At 45.0% G+C, this 19147-nt stretch overlaps 1 protein-coding gene across 2 annotated transcripts; it reads left to right on the plus strand.

Moving 5' to 3' along the window:
• The first annotated feature begins 476 nt into the window (after positions 1-476).
• On the plus strand, positions 477-17796 carry TBC1D20 (TBC1 domain family member 20). 2 transcript variants are annotated; one of them, XR_008200431.1, is made up of 9 exons: positions 477-677; positions 7515-7700; positions 9849-9929; positions 12733-12919; positions 13078-13179; positions 14110-14251; positions 15058-15245; positions 15521-16118; positions 16823-17796. XR_008200431.1 is itself a non-coding variant. In XM_052650680.1 (8 exons), exons 1-8 carry the CDS (start codon positions 608-610, stop codon positions 15774-15776), a joined length of 1212 nt encoding a protein of 403 aa, XP_052506640.1. In that variant the 5' UTR covers positions 477-607; the 3' UTR covers positions 15777-17796. The 2 variants fall into 2 exon arrangements, 1 of the variants encoding a protein (XP_052506640.1); XM_052650680.1 differs by having other exon boundaries at positions 15521-17796.
• The last annotated feature ends 1351 nt before the right edge of the window (positions 17797-19147 follow it).

The following is a 19147-nucleotide window of genomic DNA, read 5'->3' on the forward strand; positions in this document are numbered from 1 at the left end:
TGAAACCTACTCAGAGGACCTTTTTAAAAAGCACTTACAATGCGATGGTGGATCGTGATCCTGGATTGCACAGGATGGACATGACGCCCAGGGATCCAACCCGGCTCCGACGTCTGCATTGGCAGGCAGGTTCTTCTACCACTAGCGCCAGCAGTAGTCTCTATATTCTTGATATTGTTCTAAACACTTTCCCAAGAACTCGTCTGAGTCCAGTACTTCTATAATCATCCATATCACTTTACAGATAAAGAAAACCCAAAGAAATGATAAAAATCTGCTCCTGAACACATCGCTTCAAGACTGCTACGCTCTATAAGTTCAGTTGGAACAAACTCTTCGGGTCACGCTCCCCGCGCTCTTCGCTCGCCCCTAAGGGCGCCTGCGCGCCAGCCCGGGTGACAGCCGCGGCCCCGCCGCCGCCCGTGCGGCGTAGCGGGTGGTCACGTGCCGGCGTGGGGCGGGGCCGGCGCGGGGAGGCCTGCGCGCCGCGGGCTGACCAAGCCGAGTTCGCTCCACGGAGCAGGCGCTGGAACCTGCGGCCGAAGCCGCGTCTTCTGTCGGCTCCGCCACCAGCCGGGGCTCGGGCTCGAGCCCGGGCCCCCGGGACATGGCCGTCCGGAGTGCTCGGGGTGACGGCCCCACCTCCGGTCGCGGGGACGGCGGCGCGGAAAAGGCAGGTACGGAAGCCGGCCAGGGCGCCGAGGAGCGGCCTGCGAGGACGGCCTGAGGGATAGGGGCGGCCCGGGGGACAGGGGACAGCTGCTGGAGGAGGCGGCCGCAGGCAGGGGGCCCGGGACGACCGCGCGGGGTGCGCCCAGGGCCGCCGGCCAGGGTCGGGACAGCGAAAAAGGAAAAGACTGAAGGCCTGGGTCACGTCTGAAGGGAAAGAGAGCCTGGAGTTGGGGCGGGGGGCGGTCAGCGGATGCTGAGGGGACCGGAGGAACGCTGGCGGCAGCCCCGAGCCCCGTAGTGGGAAGGACGGCGGGGGGCCCCACGTCCCATCTCTTCCCCGAGACCCGAGGCCAAGCCTCGCTCCCGGCCGAGACTGTCCAGCCACGTCCGCAGGCTCCGGGGGCCGCCTCCCTAGTGGTCAGGCCAGTTTTCCAAACTTCATTCATCGGTCGTCGTCGTCTGGATTGACGCGCTGGACACGTATTTCTTTTAATTACCGTGAAATCCACCCTTTAAAGTGTACAGTTCTGTGGTTCTTAGTAGTTTATACAAGGTGGGGCAACCATCGCACTGTCTTAATTCCACAGCATTTCTAATGCCAAAAAGAGAGACCATCCCTCCGCAGGCCCCATTCTCCACAGCTCCTGGCAACTACCAATCTATTCTCTGTCCCAATCCTATGCCGCCTATTTTAATGTTATTGAATTGCGTAAAAAGCAAGTTTATTTTTTATACTGCCTTAAGTATAAAAGGCATTATATTTCCCTGAAACACTTTCATTGTGCACTATGTTTTCAAATATGTTTTACCTACTGGTTAATACATGACAGTTAAAATTATTAACTTTTACTCTGAACCAGATGAAATAATCTCTTTGCCCTTGGGAAAGAGTAAGGTAACTTTCCCAGTTTTCCATCCTCTAGTGGATGGTTCCCATAGCAGAAGCAACCACCAGTGCAACCCAAGTTTTTTCTCTGAGTTCGTTTTGTTATTGCCTTTTTCTCCTCTTCTAGTCCTCTATTGAAGTGAAGCTCACGCCTCATATTACTCCTCTTTACCCTTTGGCCTTGTAACCCTTTCCTGGTGTTTGTATGACATCTGTCCCCATGGCATAATGGTCATTGCCTCAAGTGGTATATGGGTCTTGTGACCTGTTGGAGTGCAGCTGTGCCTAGGTTGCGAGACTTTATCCTCTAGTGTCCTGAATTTTGCTTCTCTGGATAAATGGGAGGAATTTTTTGTAAGCATAAAATTTTAAGTTAATTTCCACCATCAGCATCGGAGTTCAAGGAGTGGAGCTGGGGGTGTCTGTCTATCTGGGAGGCTCTCTATCTGACTGGCTCTTCCATTGTTTTGATTAAGGCCTAAGGGAGCTTCCCTGATGGCTCAGTGGTATAGAATACGCCTGGACTGCCAGAGACAAGGTTAGATTCCTGGGTGGGGAAGATTCCCTGGAGAAAGAAATAGCCCACTCCAGTATTCTTGTCTGGGAAATCCCATGGACAGCGGAGCCTAGGGAGCTACAGTCCATGGGTCGCGGAAGAGTCAGACATGACTGAAGCAACTAAACAGCAGCAACAATGTGTTGCTAATTTTAACTTATGTTTAAAGTCTGTAAAGCTTTCTTGATATTTGCAAGCTTAAACCAAATAATCAGTATGGAATTTCATTCTTGCACATAAGATGCATATTAAGTGTGTAGATCATTTACCTGATCTAAATCACTGATACGTATTTTGCTGGCGTGGAAAAACTTTTAGAGGAAGTGTAGCTAGTGCTCATTTTTTGCCATTGTCCTTCACCTATATATTGTTTCCCAAGCCACATGCTTTTGAAGATACCTGTTGCTCTGAGGAAACAGAAATCTTTACTTGAGTTCCATAGCCAGAGTAGGGAGAGATTTGAGACAATAACAGACTCAGTCATCCTTATCAGAATTGTTAAGAACTACTTTTTCAGTACCCCTTATTTAAATGATCATTTTAATAGAGAGCTGGTCAAGTAGTGCCAATATCATTCCTTTTTCCTCTGTTGAATGAATTACTTTTCAGACAGCAGGGATTTATTTATAGTAGTGTCTTATATATTTTGCAGCCAGCTGTAGGATAGTCATTTCATTCTGTCGTGGTTGTGAAAGCCAAGACCTTTACTATAAAGGAGTTTGGAAGATACCAGCTTTGGAATATATAGAACATCTCATATAAGCAGAGCAAAACTGGAGATGAAAGGATTCAAGGGGATTTGAATTACATTTATACAATCGGTAGATGAAATGTAGGCTTTTATCCCAAAGCCAAATAAAGCATTCTCAAGTCCAGAAATGTGTCCTACCCCAAAATCCATATATAAAATTTATCTTAAAATAGACAGTTAGACATTGAGCTTCCCAGGTGGCACAGTTGGTGAAGAATCCACCTGCCAATGTAGGAGACAGGAGATTCGGATTCAGTCCCTGGATTGGGAAGATCCCCTGGAGGAGGAAAGTTATTTTAACCTTTTTCCACGTACCCAAAGAGTAGCTCTGATTTTTCTCTTTCTGCAACAAAGAGGATATGTGTAGATTAATTGGTTGAGACTCCGCTTAACTTTTTCTCCCTCATTGTGTAGTCTCACAGTTGACCTTTACCACTATGTAATTTATACATCTCCAGATCATTTAAGTTTTTTTCTTTTTTGTCCTACCTTTTTATGTCACAATCAAAACCTGTACAGTAGGTGCAATGAAATATTTGTTTGTGTGTGTGGCACACATAGGAGTGCCTTCTTCATCTTCTACTAACATTTGATCGCTTAATTATGGGGTTGAGAAAGGTGATGTTGGGGTCTGAACAGACAGCAGCTAAAATCTACAGTTGAGCAGCATTCTACCCTGGGAATCACCAGTAGATTTAGAAAAAGGCCAAAATGCCTATAAATCTATTTAGAGTTATATGATGAGTATTGTCTTTTGTTTTTTTAATTTTTAATTTTATTTATTTATTTGACATGCTTCTTTGTGGCATGCAGGCTTCTCTGGTTGCAGCACACAGGCTTAGTTACCCCGTGACATGTGGGATCATAGTTCCCTGACCAGGGGTCAAACCCGTGTCCCCTCATTGGAAGGTGGATTCTTAGCCACTGGACCATTAGGGAAGTCCCTACAGTGAGGATATTTTTAATATTAATAGTAATATGGGGAAATAATGCCATTTACTAGAGGCCAATTTTTCCAGAGGAACAGTAGCTAAGTTATTTATTCTATTCCGCCCATATATATTGAGTTCCCACAGAGCATCAGAATCAGGGTGACAGCAGTAAATTTTGAAATGCAGGATTTAAATAGAATCCAAACAGAGTTTTGAGAGAAATAAGTATTGGAGCAATGATTTGGGTTCAAAAATAGTTAAAATTGACGGTGAAGAACCTGTTTGCAATGCAGGAGACACAGGTTTGATCCCTAGTCAGGAAGATCCCCAGAGAAAGGAATGGCTACCCACTCCAGTATTCTTGCCTGGAGAATCCCATGGACAGAGGGGCCTGTTGGGCTACAATCCATGGGGTTGCAAAAAGTTGAGCACAACTGAACAACTAATACACACTGAAAATCCACTTGATTGCAAACAGTGTTAATTCCCCTAAGATATAAGCAGTGGTTTTCCTTTCCCCCTGGAGAAGGAAATGGCAATTCACTGCCGTATTCTTACTTGGAAAGTCCTGTGAACAGAGGACCTGGCAGGCTACAGCCCATGGGGTTGTGAACCCAACTGAGGGACTGACACTTTCGGTTTTCCTTTCCCCCAGATTGCTGAATAGCTTAAGTGGAAAGATGGGCAGGGTGGATATATGTCCAAAAAAAAATTGAGGAAAAATTTCCAAACTCTTAGCAAATAGATTAATAAGATTTCTAAATATCAGATACCTCAAAAAATATTTAGTATTACCATTTAAGTGTTCTTAATTTGTGATGTGTAGAAAGTACAAAGTACAAGAACACTCTTAAGATTTAAAAAACTTTTTAAATTTTATTTTCTTCTTTGCTAGAAGTTCAATTCCTGCTCGTATTTTGTCTCAGCCTATGTTGTTACATGGACTTCCCAGGTGGCTCAGCAGTAAAGAATCTACCTGGAATGCAGGAAATCCCAGTTCAATTCCTGGGTTGAGGAGATCCCCTAGAGAAGGGATAGGCTATCCACTCCAGTATTCATGATCTTCCCTGGTGGCTCAGACGGTAAAGAAACCGCCTGCAATGCGGGAGACCTGGATTCGATCCCTGGTTTGGGAAGATCCCCTGGAGGAGGGCGTGGCAACCCACTGCAGTATTCCTGCCTGGAGAATCCCCATGGACTGAGGAGCCTGGCAGGCTACAATCCGTGGGGTCACAAAGAGTCGGACACAACTGAGGGACTGAGCACAGCACAGCACAGCCTGGTGCTTTACTGTGAGTAGTTGCTCATCAAATGACAGGTTGATAAATGAATGGATACATTAATGCACAGGTAGGTGCATGGATGGATGGTAAGACATGTCCAAGCCAAGACCTTGAAACACCTTGTAAATAAACATTTTATTATAGTTGATCCTGTGCTGATTGATTGGGAATTGGGACTTGATTTTTCCTGATTTCTAGTAACCATTGAATTTAGCATCAACCTGGGACATTTCTAGGCGTGCAGATGGGAGGAGGGGTTTGCTATGAACAATTAATTATGCCAGAACTATAGATGTAAACCAGAAATCTCTCACACTGCCTGCAGCAGATTCACCTACTAGGCCACCAGGGAAAATAACAGTCTAGCCGGGAGAACAAGTTTACCTGGGTGAAAAAGCATCCTGTCTTATCTGCACCTGCAATTGCATGGAACTCCAAAACAGCCGGTGCCTGAGTTTATAAGGTTTATGTCACAACTCTCTCATAGATAGGTAACCAGGGTTATTGGAACCACCTTTCATTTGTGTTAACAATATGCAGCTTTGTCATGGAAACAGTTTGTATACTCTTGCCTCAGAATAGAACATGACTGAGGAAAGCTGCTTAGTGTCTGTCCTAAAAACCTCACTTACCTTCTGATGTTAGTCCTTACTAAGGCTTGACCTACCTTCCAGTGTTATCTTCTACTTTACATTAACACTAATGCCCTGCCCCTCGTATATGCTACATAAATACTTCCTAATGACTTCATTTACTGTTAAGTGAAAGGGCCTGTGTTTCTGTCTCCAAGCCTTTCTCCTGGTCTCCTCCTCGCCTGTCTGAATCCTCCCCTTTCTTTTTAAAGTTCAATTTTCCATAATGCTTTCTCAGGTTTGCCTGACCCACAGCTGTCTGAGCTCTTGGTGTCTGCACATACCTTTTCTCGGACGATTACAGTGCACCGCTATGTGACATCTCTTCAGTCGGTTGAATAGTTTTAACTTTTCTTGTGTTTGCTGTTCCTAGAAGTAAACATTCTGCATGAAAATTCTGAGAGCCTGTTACCCCATTATTTTAAATAGAGCCAATTATAATATGATGCACGTTAACCACAAACTCTCAGTCTCCTAAAAAAGTAATTTAAATACAGCAAAATGCCTGTGTATTAATAACAGACTATCACATGAGAATGTAAGATGCTTAATACATTTTTTTTGATTACCAGTGATTGATGTGGTTCTTGAGAAACAGTAGCATGCCCCTTTTACCACTAGCCATACTAGAGTCCCAAATATACCCTTTGACATTCTGCTTTTGAAAATACCTCCGTGTGATTCTGATGTTTTCCAATTGTATTAGCATGTAACCAGAGGTTTTTTTCACATGTGGTTTTGTTTAAAAGTGTAATACTGAATTTTGGTGACATGCATGTACATTTTTCCTCAGTATATAACAGAAAATTTATTATATTAAGAGAGATGTGGTCATGTATGGATGTGAGAGTTGAACCATAGAGAAGACTGAGCACTGAAGAATTGATGCTTTCTCTAGTGGTGCTAGAGAAGACCCTTGAGATCCCATGTACAGCAAGGAGATCAAACCAGTCAATCCAAAGGAAAATCAACCCTGCATGCTCATTGGAAGGACTGATGCTGAAGCTGAAGCTCCAATACTTTGGCAACCTGATGCGAACAGCTGACTCATTGGAAAAGATTCTGCTGTTGGGAAAGTGTGAAGGCAAAAGAAGAGGGCGGCAGAGGATGAGATAGTTGGATTGCATCATCGATTCAATGGATATGAACTTAGGCAAACTCTAGGAGATAGTGAGGAACAGGGAGGCCTGGCATGTTGCAGTCTATAGGGTCGCAGAGTTGACTTAACAGCGACAATGCTCTGTGAAATTTAGCATTAATGAAGCACAGCATTCTTTAGGAAAACAGAAACGGTGGCTATTAGATATGCCTAAATGTACTCAGCATTTACTATAATTCCTTTTTTGTTACTTATATGGTATGTCTCCCTAGTGTTTGGCACACTATATATGCTACTCAGTGTGTGTGTGTGTGCGCGCATACTAAGTCGCTTCAGTCGTGTCTCTTTGAGATCCTGTGGACTGTAGCCCTCTAGACTGTGGACTGTAGGCTCCTCTGTCCATGGGATTTTTCAGAAAAGAGTACTAGAGTGGGTTGCCGTTTCCTTCTCCAATGCATGAGAGTGAAAAGTGAAAGTGAAGTCACTCAGTCGTCCCCGACTCTTAGCCACCCCATGGACTACAGCCTACCAGGCTCCTCCGTCCATGGGATTCTGCAGGCAAGAGTACTGGAGTGGGTTGCCACTGCCTTCTCTGTTAAATATACCTACCTTACTTCAAACCAAGTAAGGAGATTGAGCCCTGAACAGAACAGGTACACACAGTAAATATGTGCCTAACGCCCTTTTCCGTTCTGTTTTGCAGACTTTAATGCCAAAAGGAAAAGGAAAGTGGCAGAGATCTACCAGGCTCTGAACAGTGAGCCCACTGATGTGGCTGCCCTTAGACGCATGGCTATCAGTGAAGGAGGGCTCCTGACCGATGAGATCAGGCGGAAAGTGTGGCCCAAGCTCCTCAATGTCAACACCAATGATCCACCTCCTATATCAGGTAGTCAGGGGAAGAAGTGCTGTGATGGGAGTTTGTCTAGGAGGCAGGGAAAAAAGAATTCCAGGGTCTTTAATTTTTATGCTCATTTCAAACCAAGAGTAGATGTGTAAACACCTGAAGCATTTTAAGATATGCTTGGGCCTACTGTGAAAATAAGACCAAACTGCGAAATAAAATTTTAATTAAAAATGGAATGAGCTTTTATTAGGTAAGGAGGGAGCGATTATTGGCTAATTAGGGGAGTTATTAAAAATATATATTCTGGGAATTCCCTGATGGTCAAGTGGTTAGGACTCCATGCTTTCATTGCCAAGGGCCCAGGTTCCATTCCTGACCTGGGAACTAATATCCCGCAAGCCATACAGTGCAGCCAAAACACAAAATGCATGTTCCAGTTTACATTCACCTAGAAGTAAGTTTGCAGGAATCTATTTTAGCAAGAATCCCACATAATTCTGATACAGATGGACATTTGAAAAACATGGGGTTCTACGGAGATATAATGCCTCTTATAGTCCTTAAAAACAACAACGAAAAAGACTTTATAGGGAAATACTAAGACCATTTTGAATTCTAAAATTCTGTAATTCTGTGAAAAGCTGTTACAGTCAGCCCTCCAAGTTCAAGGATTCAACCAACCATGTATCAGAAGTACTCTGGAAGGCTTCACAGAGGTCCTATGGTTAAGACTCCACACACCCAGCGCCAGCGGCATGGGTTCAGTCCCTTGTCAGGAAACTAGGATCCTACATTCCACCTGGGCAGGGGGGGATCCTCCAGAAATTTCCAAAAAGGCAAAACTTGGATTTGTTGTACTCTGGCAGCTATTTACATAGTATTTACATTCTATCAGGTTTTGAAAGTAATCTAGAGGTGATTTAAGTATATGAGAGGATGTGCAAATGTTAAACTGTATAATATTTGGGACTTGAGCATCAGTGGATTTTGCTATCCTTGGGGGTCCTGGAACCAATCCCCCTCAAATACCAAGGGACAGCTAACTGTACTTAACTTTATCTGCAAGGCCCATGTAGTGAAAAAAAGAATTTTTTAGACTACAGTGCAGAATACTAAAGAAAGTACAGAAAACAGTGAATCCACTTTGTCATTCATTGAGTCTACATTTATTGCTTTCCTACTATGTTTGGCTAAAGTCCAGGTGTTGGGGATTCTTTCTTTCATTTGGCAACGCAAGGAATAGGGCATGACTGAGTGGGCACGTACACACAGCTGTGCTCCTAATGTGTGCTGGGTACCAGAGATAATTAAAACAGCCACTGCCAATAAAAAGTTTAACAGTGTCGTGGTGTGGCCAAGTAGATGTTTTTAGTTGCCACTTGTTATTGACTTTGGAACTGGGCTGCCTCCGAGCAGTGATCTTTTTTTGGAAGGAATACGCATTGCCATATTCATACTGTAAATCCTGAGATGGTGTTCTGTCAAATTCCAAATTTCTCGTATCTTTTTAAGATGAAGTCTGTGTGTGGGGAAGTATTCTACAGGCTCCTCTGGTAAGTTTCGATTTCCATTATGAAGGAAATGTACACTTGTTATATATATAACAGCTAGAGTCTGCCTCCTTGCTTTCAGTTGGGCTTAGCAACTGAATACAAGTACTATCTCCTGTTACCAGTGTCTTAGTTTTAGAATTTCAGGGCTAAGAGAGCTTAGGTTTTTCTCCATGTACATTTATCTTAATACTCCTTTCTGAACAGCTCAATCTTCCTACACTTTATAGACGTTAGAGTTTTTCCAGCGGTCTGTGGTTTCCACATTCATGATCTTACTTGATGCTTAACAGTAATCTGAGAGGTACACATGGAAGGGAATAATCCCCATTTTACAGATGTGAACTTTGAAATTCAGAGTGGTTCCCAGTAACGCACAGTGGGTCCCGGCCTCCTGACCTTTCCGCTGCTCCTGGATAATGTATCTTCCTTCCTCTTGCGGTCATCATGACTTGCATGAAGCAGCATGTTTGGAACTAAACCAGAGATTCCTCTCCAAATGTTGTATCTTGAATCATGTCCACTTCAAGAAAAAGCCTTGAGTATGTCTTCCAGGCCTTTTGTGTCACGCCAGGATGTCTTGCTCCTGCTGTGGCTTCCCAGACATTCCTACGATAACATGTTCCTTCTCCTCCAATAGGGAAAAACCTACGACAGATGAGCAAGGACTACCAACAAGTGCTCCTGGATGTCCGGCGGTCTTTGCGGCGGTTCCCGCCTGGTGAGACACACTCTGGCGGTCTTTGGAGGAGGGAGGGGGAGGTTTGGTAGGGTGGCTTCAGTCCAGTTGCAGTTACATTACTCTGTTGGGCTTGCTCGTCCCAAGACATTTACGTCCTAGCACAGGACATGACCACATCCAGGACCCTCCCTCCTCAGGGATCCATCGTGCTCCCAGTCTGCTGAGTCATTCTTTCATTGACTCAGTCCATTCAGACCCCCTACTGTGAAGGCCTGCTGCTGCTGCTGCTAAGTCGCTTCAGTCGTGTCTGACTCTCTGCGACCCCATAGATGGCAGCCCACCAGGCTCTGCCATCCCTGGGATTCTCCAGGCAAGAACACTGAGCCCAAAATAATTTCTCTTGGCTTAGAGGTGGTAAATGAGAGAAGAGGGTTTTCCCCCTGCCCGTTAGAGCTACAGAAGAGACTTGATAGGGATTTCTAGAGCCATCAGTCTGACTTTAAAGAGCAGATTGGTTTGGAAGTGGTTGCTAACAGGAATTAATAATTCCTTCATTATAAGTAGCGGTATCTTGCCTGTGGGCTTCCCTGGAGGCTCAGTGGTAAAGAATCCGCCTGCCATTGCAAGAGACTCAGGTTCAATCCGTGGGTCCAGAAGATCCTTTAGGAGGAAATGGTAGCCCACTCCAGTATTCTTGCCTGGTAAATCCCATGGAGAGAGGAGCCTGGAGGGCTACAGTCCATGGAGTCACAAAAGAGTTGGGCACGACTTAGGGACTAAACAACAAACAATCTTGCATATACATACACTGGGGCCTTGGACTGGAATGAAGGCCAGTCACTACATGTTTAAAGAGTCTGTTACTAAAATTGTCTCTCCATCCCCAGAAATACTAAGAATGACAGTTGTCTCTACTTTCACAATGAAGGGAACTGGGCAGCAGACCTCATCTGTTTCTCTTCCTTTCGCAACTCCACCTCTAAGTCCTTGAATTGAAGAGAGGAGAGTTGCTAGAGGGAACAAGAGTCTCAAAACCCATTGCCTCACTCTTCTGAGCCCATGCTCTGGCATTGGACTTTGTCTGTTAAAGGGCATCCCTCCTGTTTACAATCATGATTCCCAGAAAGGCTCTTGTGATTCTTGTGTAGCCAGTAGCTTGCCATCTGGGTTTTGATAAACACATATACCTGTGGTCCAGTCCCCTTTTCCTGTTCCTCTGGTCTTGAGGAGACCACATAGGACAGACGCATCTCATATTTTTCCCTAGGTGTAATCTGTTTTCCTTCTGAGCCCTTTATTCCTCTTCCATTTATGTGACATCAGTCCAGGATATTATTCTTCCAGACAGCACTTTCCATGTGGTTTCATATTCTTTTTACATTCATGTTCTTCTGAACTTAGCTGACCACTTTTATACTGAAAATTCAAATAAGGCTTACTTTTTTCTCTCACTGCTTCATTAATTTACCTGGCCGCAGTACTTGGTTTACTCTCATTTTCTTTTTTATCTTCTAAAGTATGCCTTTTTGAGAAGGGATGGGTAAAAGTGCATAAGAGATGAGCATCACTGTCACCTAAAAACCTTTATTTCAGTTCAGTCTGGACCCTTGCATTATCTGTTTTCTCTCACAAGATCTGCTTTTGACTGGATAACCTAATGGTGTAGGAAAGCTGTGTTGTGTGCCATCCTCCTAAAACAGGTCATGAGGCCAAGGGTTGACTTTTTTTTTTTAATTTTAATTGGAGGCTAATTACTTTACAGTATTGTATTGGTTTTGCCATACATCAACATGAATCTGCCATGAGTGCACACGTGTGTCAAAGGTTGACATTTTTATACTAAGAGCCAGAAGAGCTGAGGGGCCACGCTGACCGCTGCCAGACTAGGTGCCTGCACTGAAAGAGCTCCCGAGACTAGCTCCTCTGTTTCCAGCTGCATCTTTGGGTCAAGATCAGTACTTCCTATGATAGATAGTTTGATTCTGAGGGGAGCACACATCTCATACATTTTTTGTTTTTATATAATTTTACACCTACGAAAAGACTGCAAAAATAGAACACAGAATTCCCCAGGTAGCTTTTTCCCAGATTTCCTTATACATCAACCTTTGACTAGATTTGCTTTAGCTTTCTTTTCTCTCTCTCCTTCACCATACATACACATGTTTTTTTCTCTGAGCTATTAAGAATAAATTACATACATGGTGCCCCCTTATCCCTAAATATTTCACTGTGTGTTTTTTAAAAACAGTTCTTTTTTACATAGTCACACTTAAAATCAGTAACAAAAAATACTACTGTCTAATCTACAGATTTTATTCAGATTTTGCCATTTATTCCAGTAACATTCCTTATAGAGAAAAGTGCATTTTCCATTCATTCTTCATATCTCTTCAGCTTCCTTTAGTCTAGACTTCTTTTGTATTTTATGACAGGCCTGTTACTTTATTAAGTTCCCCTCAGTTTTTATTTCCTCCTTGTAAGATTCAGGTGATGCACTCTTGATGGGAATTCCACTGAAGCGATGTTGAGTTCTTTTCACCACAGCACATCAAGAGGCACATGCTGCCCAGTGGTCCCCCTGCTGGCATCACGCCCTGTGGTGACTTGGTTAAGATGGTGTTGGCTGGGTTCCCCAACTGTAAGGTTGCCAAGTCCGTGGTTCTTTCCTACATGGCCAGGCAGCTATCCACAGTGTATGGATCATGAATGTGTTGCCAAGTTGTTTTACTTTATTAAACAGTTTCTCTGCATATCCACAGCTTACTGTCTTCCTTACCTCCATGTTACTAGACTGCTTGCCTTGTTCAAGTGCATCTCCCCCCCACTACTCTTCCCCCAGGCATGCCAGAAGAACAGAGAGAAGGGCTGCAGGAAGAGCTGATCGACATCATCCTCCTCATCTTGGAACGCAACCCGCAGCTGCACTACTACCAGGGCTACCACGACATTGTGGTCACGTTTCTGCTGGTGCTCGGCGAGAGGCTGGCAACATCCCTGGTAGAGAAGCTGTCTACTCACCATCTCAGGTACCCGCGAAAAAGGGCAGAAGACAGTTTCCCCCCAGGGATAACTCATCAGCCCGCTTTCTAGTTGGTGTTTTCAGTGGGTTGAACCCCACTCCCAACTGCCCCCCAACCCTGATCCAAACGTTTGGTCTGACCAAGCTCGTTGAAATGTCTCCTAGGGATTTCATGGACCCAACAATGGACAACACCAAGCATATATTAAACTATCTGATGCCCATCATTGACCAGGTGAATCCAGAACTCCATGACTTCATGCAGAGGTATATATGTGTCTACATTTATGTGTACACGTGCACACACAGACACCCCTCTTCAGCTTTCTCCTAGACTTTGTTTATTCCTCACAAGTCTAGCTCAATTGCGTCATCATCTTATGTTGATTAGTGTTAGGTTCTTCTGAGTTGTCCTTTCCAGTCACCAGCAGTCTGGATAATTCAGGTCTGTGCACAGTCTTAGAACACTCTTGTGTGCTGTGCTCTTCAAGGAATGCAGGAGATGTCACAGCCCGTGCCCTTAAAGAGTTTACATTTAGTGGAGAGGGGTGGGCGAGCTGAGCATGCCAACTTTGAGGTTATTGCTACGACAGAAGTACAGAGTCCTATAGGATCCAAGGCCATCTGTAGGTTGTTTTATTTACCATACACCAAGGAAAAGAAATATTTCTTTGCAATTCTTGTATGATTTTTCTCTTCTGTTTAGTTGGAAGTGTGTCCTTGGCCAATACCTGCCTCTCTTTAAAAAAAAAAAAACAACAAAAAACTGTGTCTTAAAGTGTTTCAGTCATCTCATGTTAACTATACAATTAATAAAGTTATGTTTTCAAGCCTAAGAATAGATGCGTGTGCCCCCCAAAAGGGTGTGACTTTCCCAGAAGAAAAATGGTGTAGTTCTCTGAAAACAGCTGATTCTTGTTCGTGGAGTTGACATTTCTTGGCCATTATGAGAGCACCCAAGGAGATAAGGCCAACCAGGACCCTACTGTGGTGTTAGTGCCACGATGTGGAGTATGTTGCAAGGACTTTCTATAATATTTTGTGAGGAGAAGATACTGAATTTATCAGCAGCTGAATTTTCCAGAAAGCATGTTCCCCAGTTCCTTTCTTCATACAGCACTGAGGACAAAGAAGGCCCGGGGAGAGGGACAGGATGACTCAGCAGGGAACCTAACATCTGGACTCCCTTGCTCCTAGTGCCGAGGTGGGGACCATCTTTGCGCTCAGCTGGCTTATCACCTGGTTCGGGCACGTCCTGTCTGACTTCAGGCATGTTGTGCGGTTATACGACTTCTTCCTGGCCTGCCACCCACTGATGCCCATTTACTTTGCAGCTGTGGTAGGTACAGACCATGAGCCAGCAGTTTGGCGTGTGTTCCCCAGTCCAGCTTGATCATCTTCCCTAAAAGGAAACCTGGTGATTATGGAAAGATACAAAAGACAGCACTTCCTGGGCTGGTGTCCTGGACACTGTTCTTGGAATGTTACTGGGAGAGTCATGGGAGTCAAAGACATTATGTATAGAGATAAGTTTGGGAAATGCTGGTTAAACAAAGTTGTTAGATTTTTTTACTGTTTGATTCTTCTGAACCTTTAAAATGCGCATGTGCATTGTGAATTATCAGGGTTTGTGTTGACAACTCCTGGAGCTAGTGCAAATGGCCAACTGGGTTTAAGAAGAGGCATGATATTATGATGGAAAGTTGAAATGGCTTTTAGTCAGAGATGAGGGCCTGCAGTTATTAGAGGGGCCTGAACTATCAGACGTGAGGGTGAAGGTGGTGGTCTTCATTGTGTTACAAAGGGAGCAAGACCATTCTTTCCACTGTTTTGAACCATTTCTTCTGTGCTAGAGCTCTAGGTATCTCCAGTAATCTCTCTCCTTTCCTTCCTCCTAAAAACCTCCTTCTTTTGTCAGCCTTTCATGTCATGGTGTGGAAGTTTGCCTGTGGCAGGAAGTGCTAGCCCATTGGGAAAAGCACTCCGATAAGTATAGCATCACTTCCCAGATAGATACAGGAATTTGCTGAACATTTTGGGTGAGCCCTGTTTGGTACCAATTTATATTACCTCTGAGGAGAATGAAATGAAGTGGCCAAGCCCCTGTATGTTCTGGTCTCTGACGCAAGGCCTTGCTCCCTGCAGATCGTGTTGTATCGAGAGCAGGAAGTCCTGGATTGTGACTGTGACATGGCCTCAGTCCACCACCTGTTGTCCCAGATCCCTCAGGACCTGCCCTATGAGACACTGATCAGCAGAGCAGGAGACCTCTTTGTTCAGTTTCCCCCGTCTGAACTTGCTCGAGAGGCAGCTGCCCAGCCACAAGCCGAGAAGTGAGTGGGGCCGAGGCACTGGTTGCATAGGGGTGTTTGTTAGTGAGCAGAAGTGATGGAAGATTGTGTCTGGTAGGGACAGGGCTGGGAGTGGTTTTTCCAGAGATCCGCTTATGCCAGCGGAATCCGCACTTGAGACTTCATGGGTCTCGATCAAGAAGAGTTTTCTGAGCAGTTTTCTGAGCAGGGCAGTTTTCTCTGCCGTCAGACTATTTAGTCCATTTTTATTCCCCCTTCTTTCATCCCATTCCCTTCTGTCTCCTTCCCCTCTGCAGAACGGCTGCCTCTACGTTCAAAGACTTTGAGCTGGCGTCAGCGCAGCAGAGGCCCGACATGGTACTGCGGCAGCGGTTTCGGGGACTCCTGCGGCCTGATGAGCGAACAAAAGATGTCCTGACCAAACCAAGGACCAACCGCTTTGTGAAGCTGGCAGTGATGGGGCTGACAGTGGCGCTTGGAGCGGCCGCCCTAGCCGTGGTGAAAAGCGCCTTGGAGTGGGCCCCAAAGTTTCAGCTGCAGCTGTTCCCCTAAATGCCAGAGAAGATGCTTCCTCTTACATGACGTCACAGTCTCACCCTTCCATGGACAGATGGGAGGGGGTGGAATTTCCTTTATTAAAAGGGTTTCTGTCAAGGGTTTTCTATTCCTGCACCCTTTCCCTCCTGTCGATGGATGCCTTTGCTTCAGAGGCCAATAGCAGAGCCTGCGTGATGCTGGGCACTCGAGGGCCTGAGCACAGAACTTCTCTCCCTTGTGGCCTGAGTGAGCTCCCCACTGCCTCCTCTTTTGCTAAAGGAAATGGGTCTCTGCAGCTCCTGGGTGCCTTTGGAACCCGCTGGGCCTGGTCACTGGGGAGTGTCTTGGCTGCTCACAGTAAGTAAACTGGACCACTGAACGCCCTCCTGGTGGCTCCTCCAGTCTGTCTGCTTCAGCTAAACAAAGAAGGACGGAGCTGCTGCTTTAGTCAGACCTTGTAATGAAGGGGAAAGGGCAGAGGAAGCTGGCCTGGGAGCAAGATTGGCCCCTTTTAAGAACAGCTCCAAGCTGGTCAGAAATCTAAGAGACACATGTGAACTAGGTTAGTAGGTAAATCCTACCTATTTTCAGCCTAGAAATCACTTGGGCATTTCCAGTCAGACAGGAAGGAATGTTAAGTTTTAGGACCCCTGACATAGGCCAGTTTTTGCCTGCCCCCCCCCCCCCGCCTTTTTTTTCTTGTTACTCTTCCACAAGGCACATAGTGGTTATAAAAATGTACATTTACTACTATTTTTAGAATTACATCCAACATGTAAAGTACCATCACTTTTAAAATAATAATTCCTTCATGGAAGAAAAAAATAGTTCTCATCAGAACGATGAGCTTCTAAAACCCTGAGGTTTCCTTTCTACTCAAACGTTTAACATTTCACTTCAGCCAGAGTTGCTGTTTGTAAACAGCCCCACACGTCCACAGTGCCCCTTCTGTCCAGCTTCCCTTCCTTCCTTCATGTTTTCCTTCAGTCCCCCTTCTACCCCCAGATCAGCATCCAGTCATGACTTTGGCTTTGTTTTTTGCGTTTGACCTATCTCTTCAGCTGCTGGTCTCCTTCCTGGTTGGAAATGTCACTGGGACCTTGTCAGCACCCAGAAAGGGACGAACTGCAGCCTGAAGCATGTGGTGGGAGCCTGGGACAGCCAGCCCCGCTGCTCCAGGCTTCCTAAGGACTCTCCAGGCCTTAGGAAACACGATGCATATTCAGTTCTTCTGATACGGCTTTTCATGTAAGCAAACCTAGGTTTGTTTTAGATTAACTGTGGCTTGGAAAAAAGTGCCTTTTGCTGCTTTGAAGAACTGGGGTGTATGGTAAGAAGCAGCCATGTACTTTTCTTCTCCTGGTCTGTCTCGGGCACTGTTCTCTCTTGGCAGGTATTTTCTTAAACATGCCAGAGGCACTCCCTCCCACCACACCAGAGCTCCACATTCTCCCCATATTCTCACAGTGTGCAGAGTGGTTAGGAGAGGCATCTATTTACATGAGTTACACTAAGCACTTTACAACCAAAAACAACGGATCGTTCTCCATAGCAGGAGTCCCATCTGGGGCTAGCGTGATATGGATGGATTAATCTAGAAGGAGGTAGATTTGTCAAGACAGCAGGAATGTTTCTGAGACCCAGATGATGTGACAGGCATTCCCAGTCTTCCACAGCAAGTTTGTCTCGTCATCTTTGCAAGTGGACAGCGTCGGCCCCTCCTGCCGGAAACTCTCGGATCCGTCTGTAAATACTGAAGGGAAGTGATGGGGAAGTGGTAGGGGGGAGGTGCATGTGATCAAAGTCCCGAGGCCACAGTTTTTTGGATTCCAGGAAAGCAGGTGGCATTTGCTTCTGTTGTGGCCTAGAAAGGAGAAAGTTCTTATGATTTATAGCTTTGCTGACATGAGGATTAGCCCCTGCCAATGAGAAGAAAGTGTTTTTACCTTCAAGTGGTTTACTATTCTGTAAAGAATACGTGTAAATATTTTGTACAGAGCCCTGTATGAAATAAACAGCCATATGTGGTTACTGACCGCTCTTGTCATTCTTCCCGTGTTAGAGTGGCTCTGCGTTTAGACATCTGGATGCTCCCTCCCTCCACCCCTGACCTGGAGCTGTGCCTTAGGCCGTGGACTCTTGGTTAGCTTTGACTTACCTGGAGAACTTGAAACAGTTTCTCTGTCACCTGAGGCAAGAACTCACTTGTCTGGGTTTGCTGTTTCCTTGCCCCAGAGGGAGACAAGGGGCTGAAGGCTGAGCAGGCGTCAACTGGCTCTCTGACTGTGTCCCACCATCATAGGCCAGCTGCCCATGCTGTCCTTTGATTTGACTCATGGAGGATACAGGGCTGGCCAGGACACCACTCTGCCTCTGGAAGCTCACCAGAGAGCTGCATGGAAGGAGCAATGTATTTTCAGTGGCAGTTTCATAGTTGGTTAAATGTAAAGAGAAATTTGATAAATGGAAAACTGAAGGAAAGGTATGTGTGGTGTAATAAATATTTGGGTTTTGTCACCAGTTCCCCTAAAAGCCTTAGAATTTTGAGTGAGAAGGGTGTCTTTTGTTGTTCATAATGATTTCCTTTTGATTCCAACTGGGTTGATATTGAGGTGAGTTAAGGTTGGACCCCTCAATAGCCTTAGGATGGGATAGAACACCAGAAAGATTATACAGTGGGGAATTATTTTAACTTTTTATTTTGTATTGGAGTATAGCTGATTAGTAAACAGCGTGACAGTTTCACGTGAACAGTGAAGGGACTCATCCATACATATACATGTACCCATTCTCCCCTAAACACTTCTCCCATCTAACCTGCCACATAACAGTGAGCAGAGTTCTGTGCTATACAGTAGGGCCTTGTTGGTTATCCATTTTAAATACAGCAGTGTGTACCTGTTCACCCCAAACTCACCATCTATCCCTTCCCCCATCCCCACCCCTCCACCCTGGCAACCATAAGCTGGTTCATGAAGTCTGTATGTTTCTGATTTCTAAGTAAGTTTATTCATATCATTTTTTTAAGATTCTACATACGAGGGATGTCATATTTCTCCTTCTCTGTGTGAATTTCTTCACTCAGTATGACTAGGTCCATCCATGGTTTTGCAAATGGCATTATTTCATTTGTTTTAATGAGAAATATTCCATTGTGTGCATGTATCACATCTTTATCCCTTCCTCTGTCAGTGGACATTTAGGTAGCATCCATGTCTTGGCTGTTGTAAACAGTGCTGCAGTGAACACTGGGGTGTGTATTTCCTTTCAGATCATGTTTTTCCCTGGACATATGCCCAGGTGGGATTGCAGGACCTTTTTAGTGTTTTAGTAACCTCCATACTGTTCTCCATAGTGGCTATACCAACTTACATAGTGGGAATTTT

Source organism: Budorcas taxicolor, chromosome 13 (assembly GCF_023091745.1).
Source record: "Budorcas taxicolor isolate Tak-1 chromosome 13, Takin1.1, whole genome shotgun sequence".
Taxonomy (NCBI): Eukaryota; Metazoa; Chordata; class Mammalia; order Artiodactyla; family Bovidae; genus Budorcas; species Budorcas taxicolor.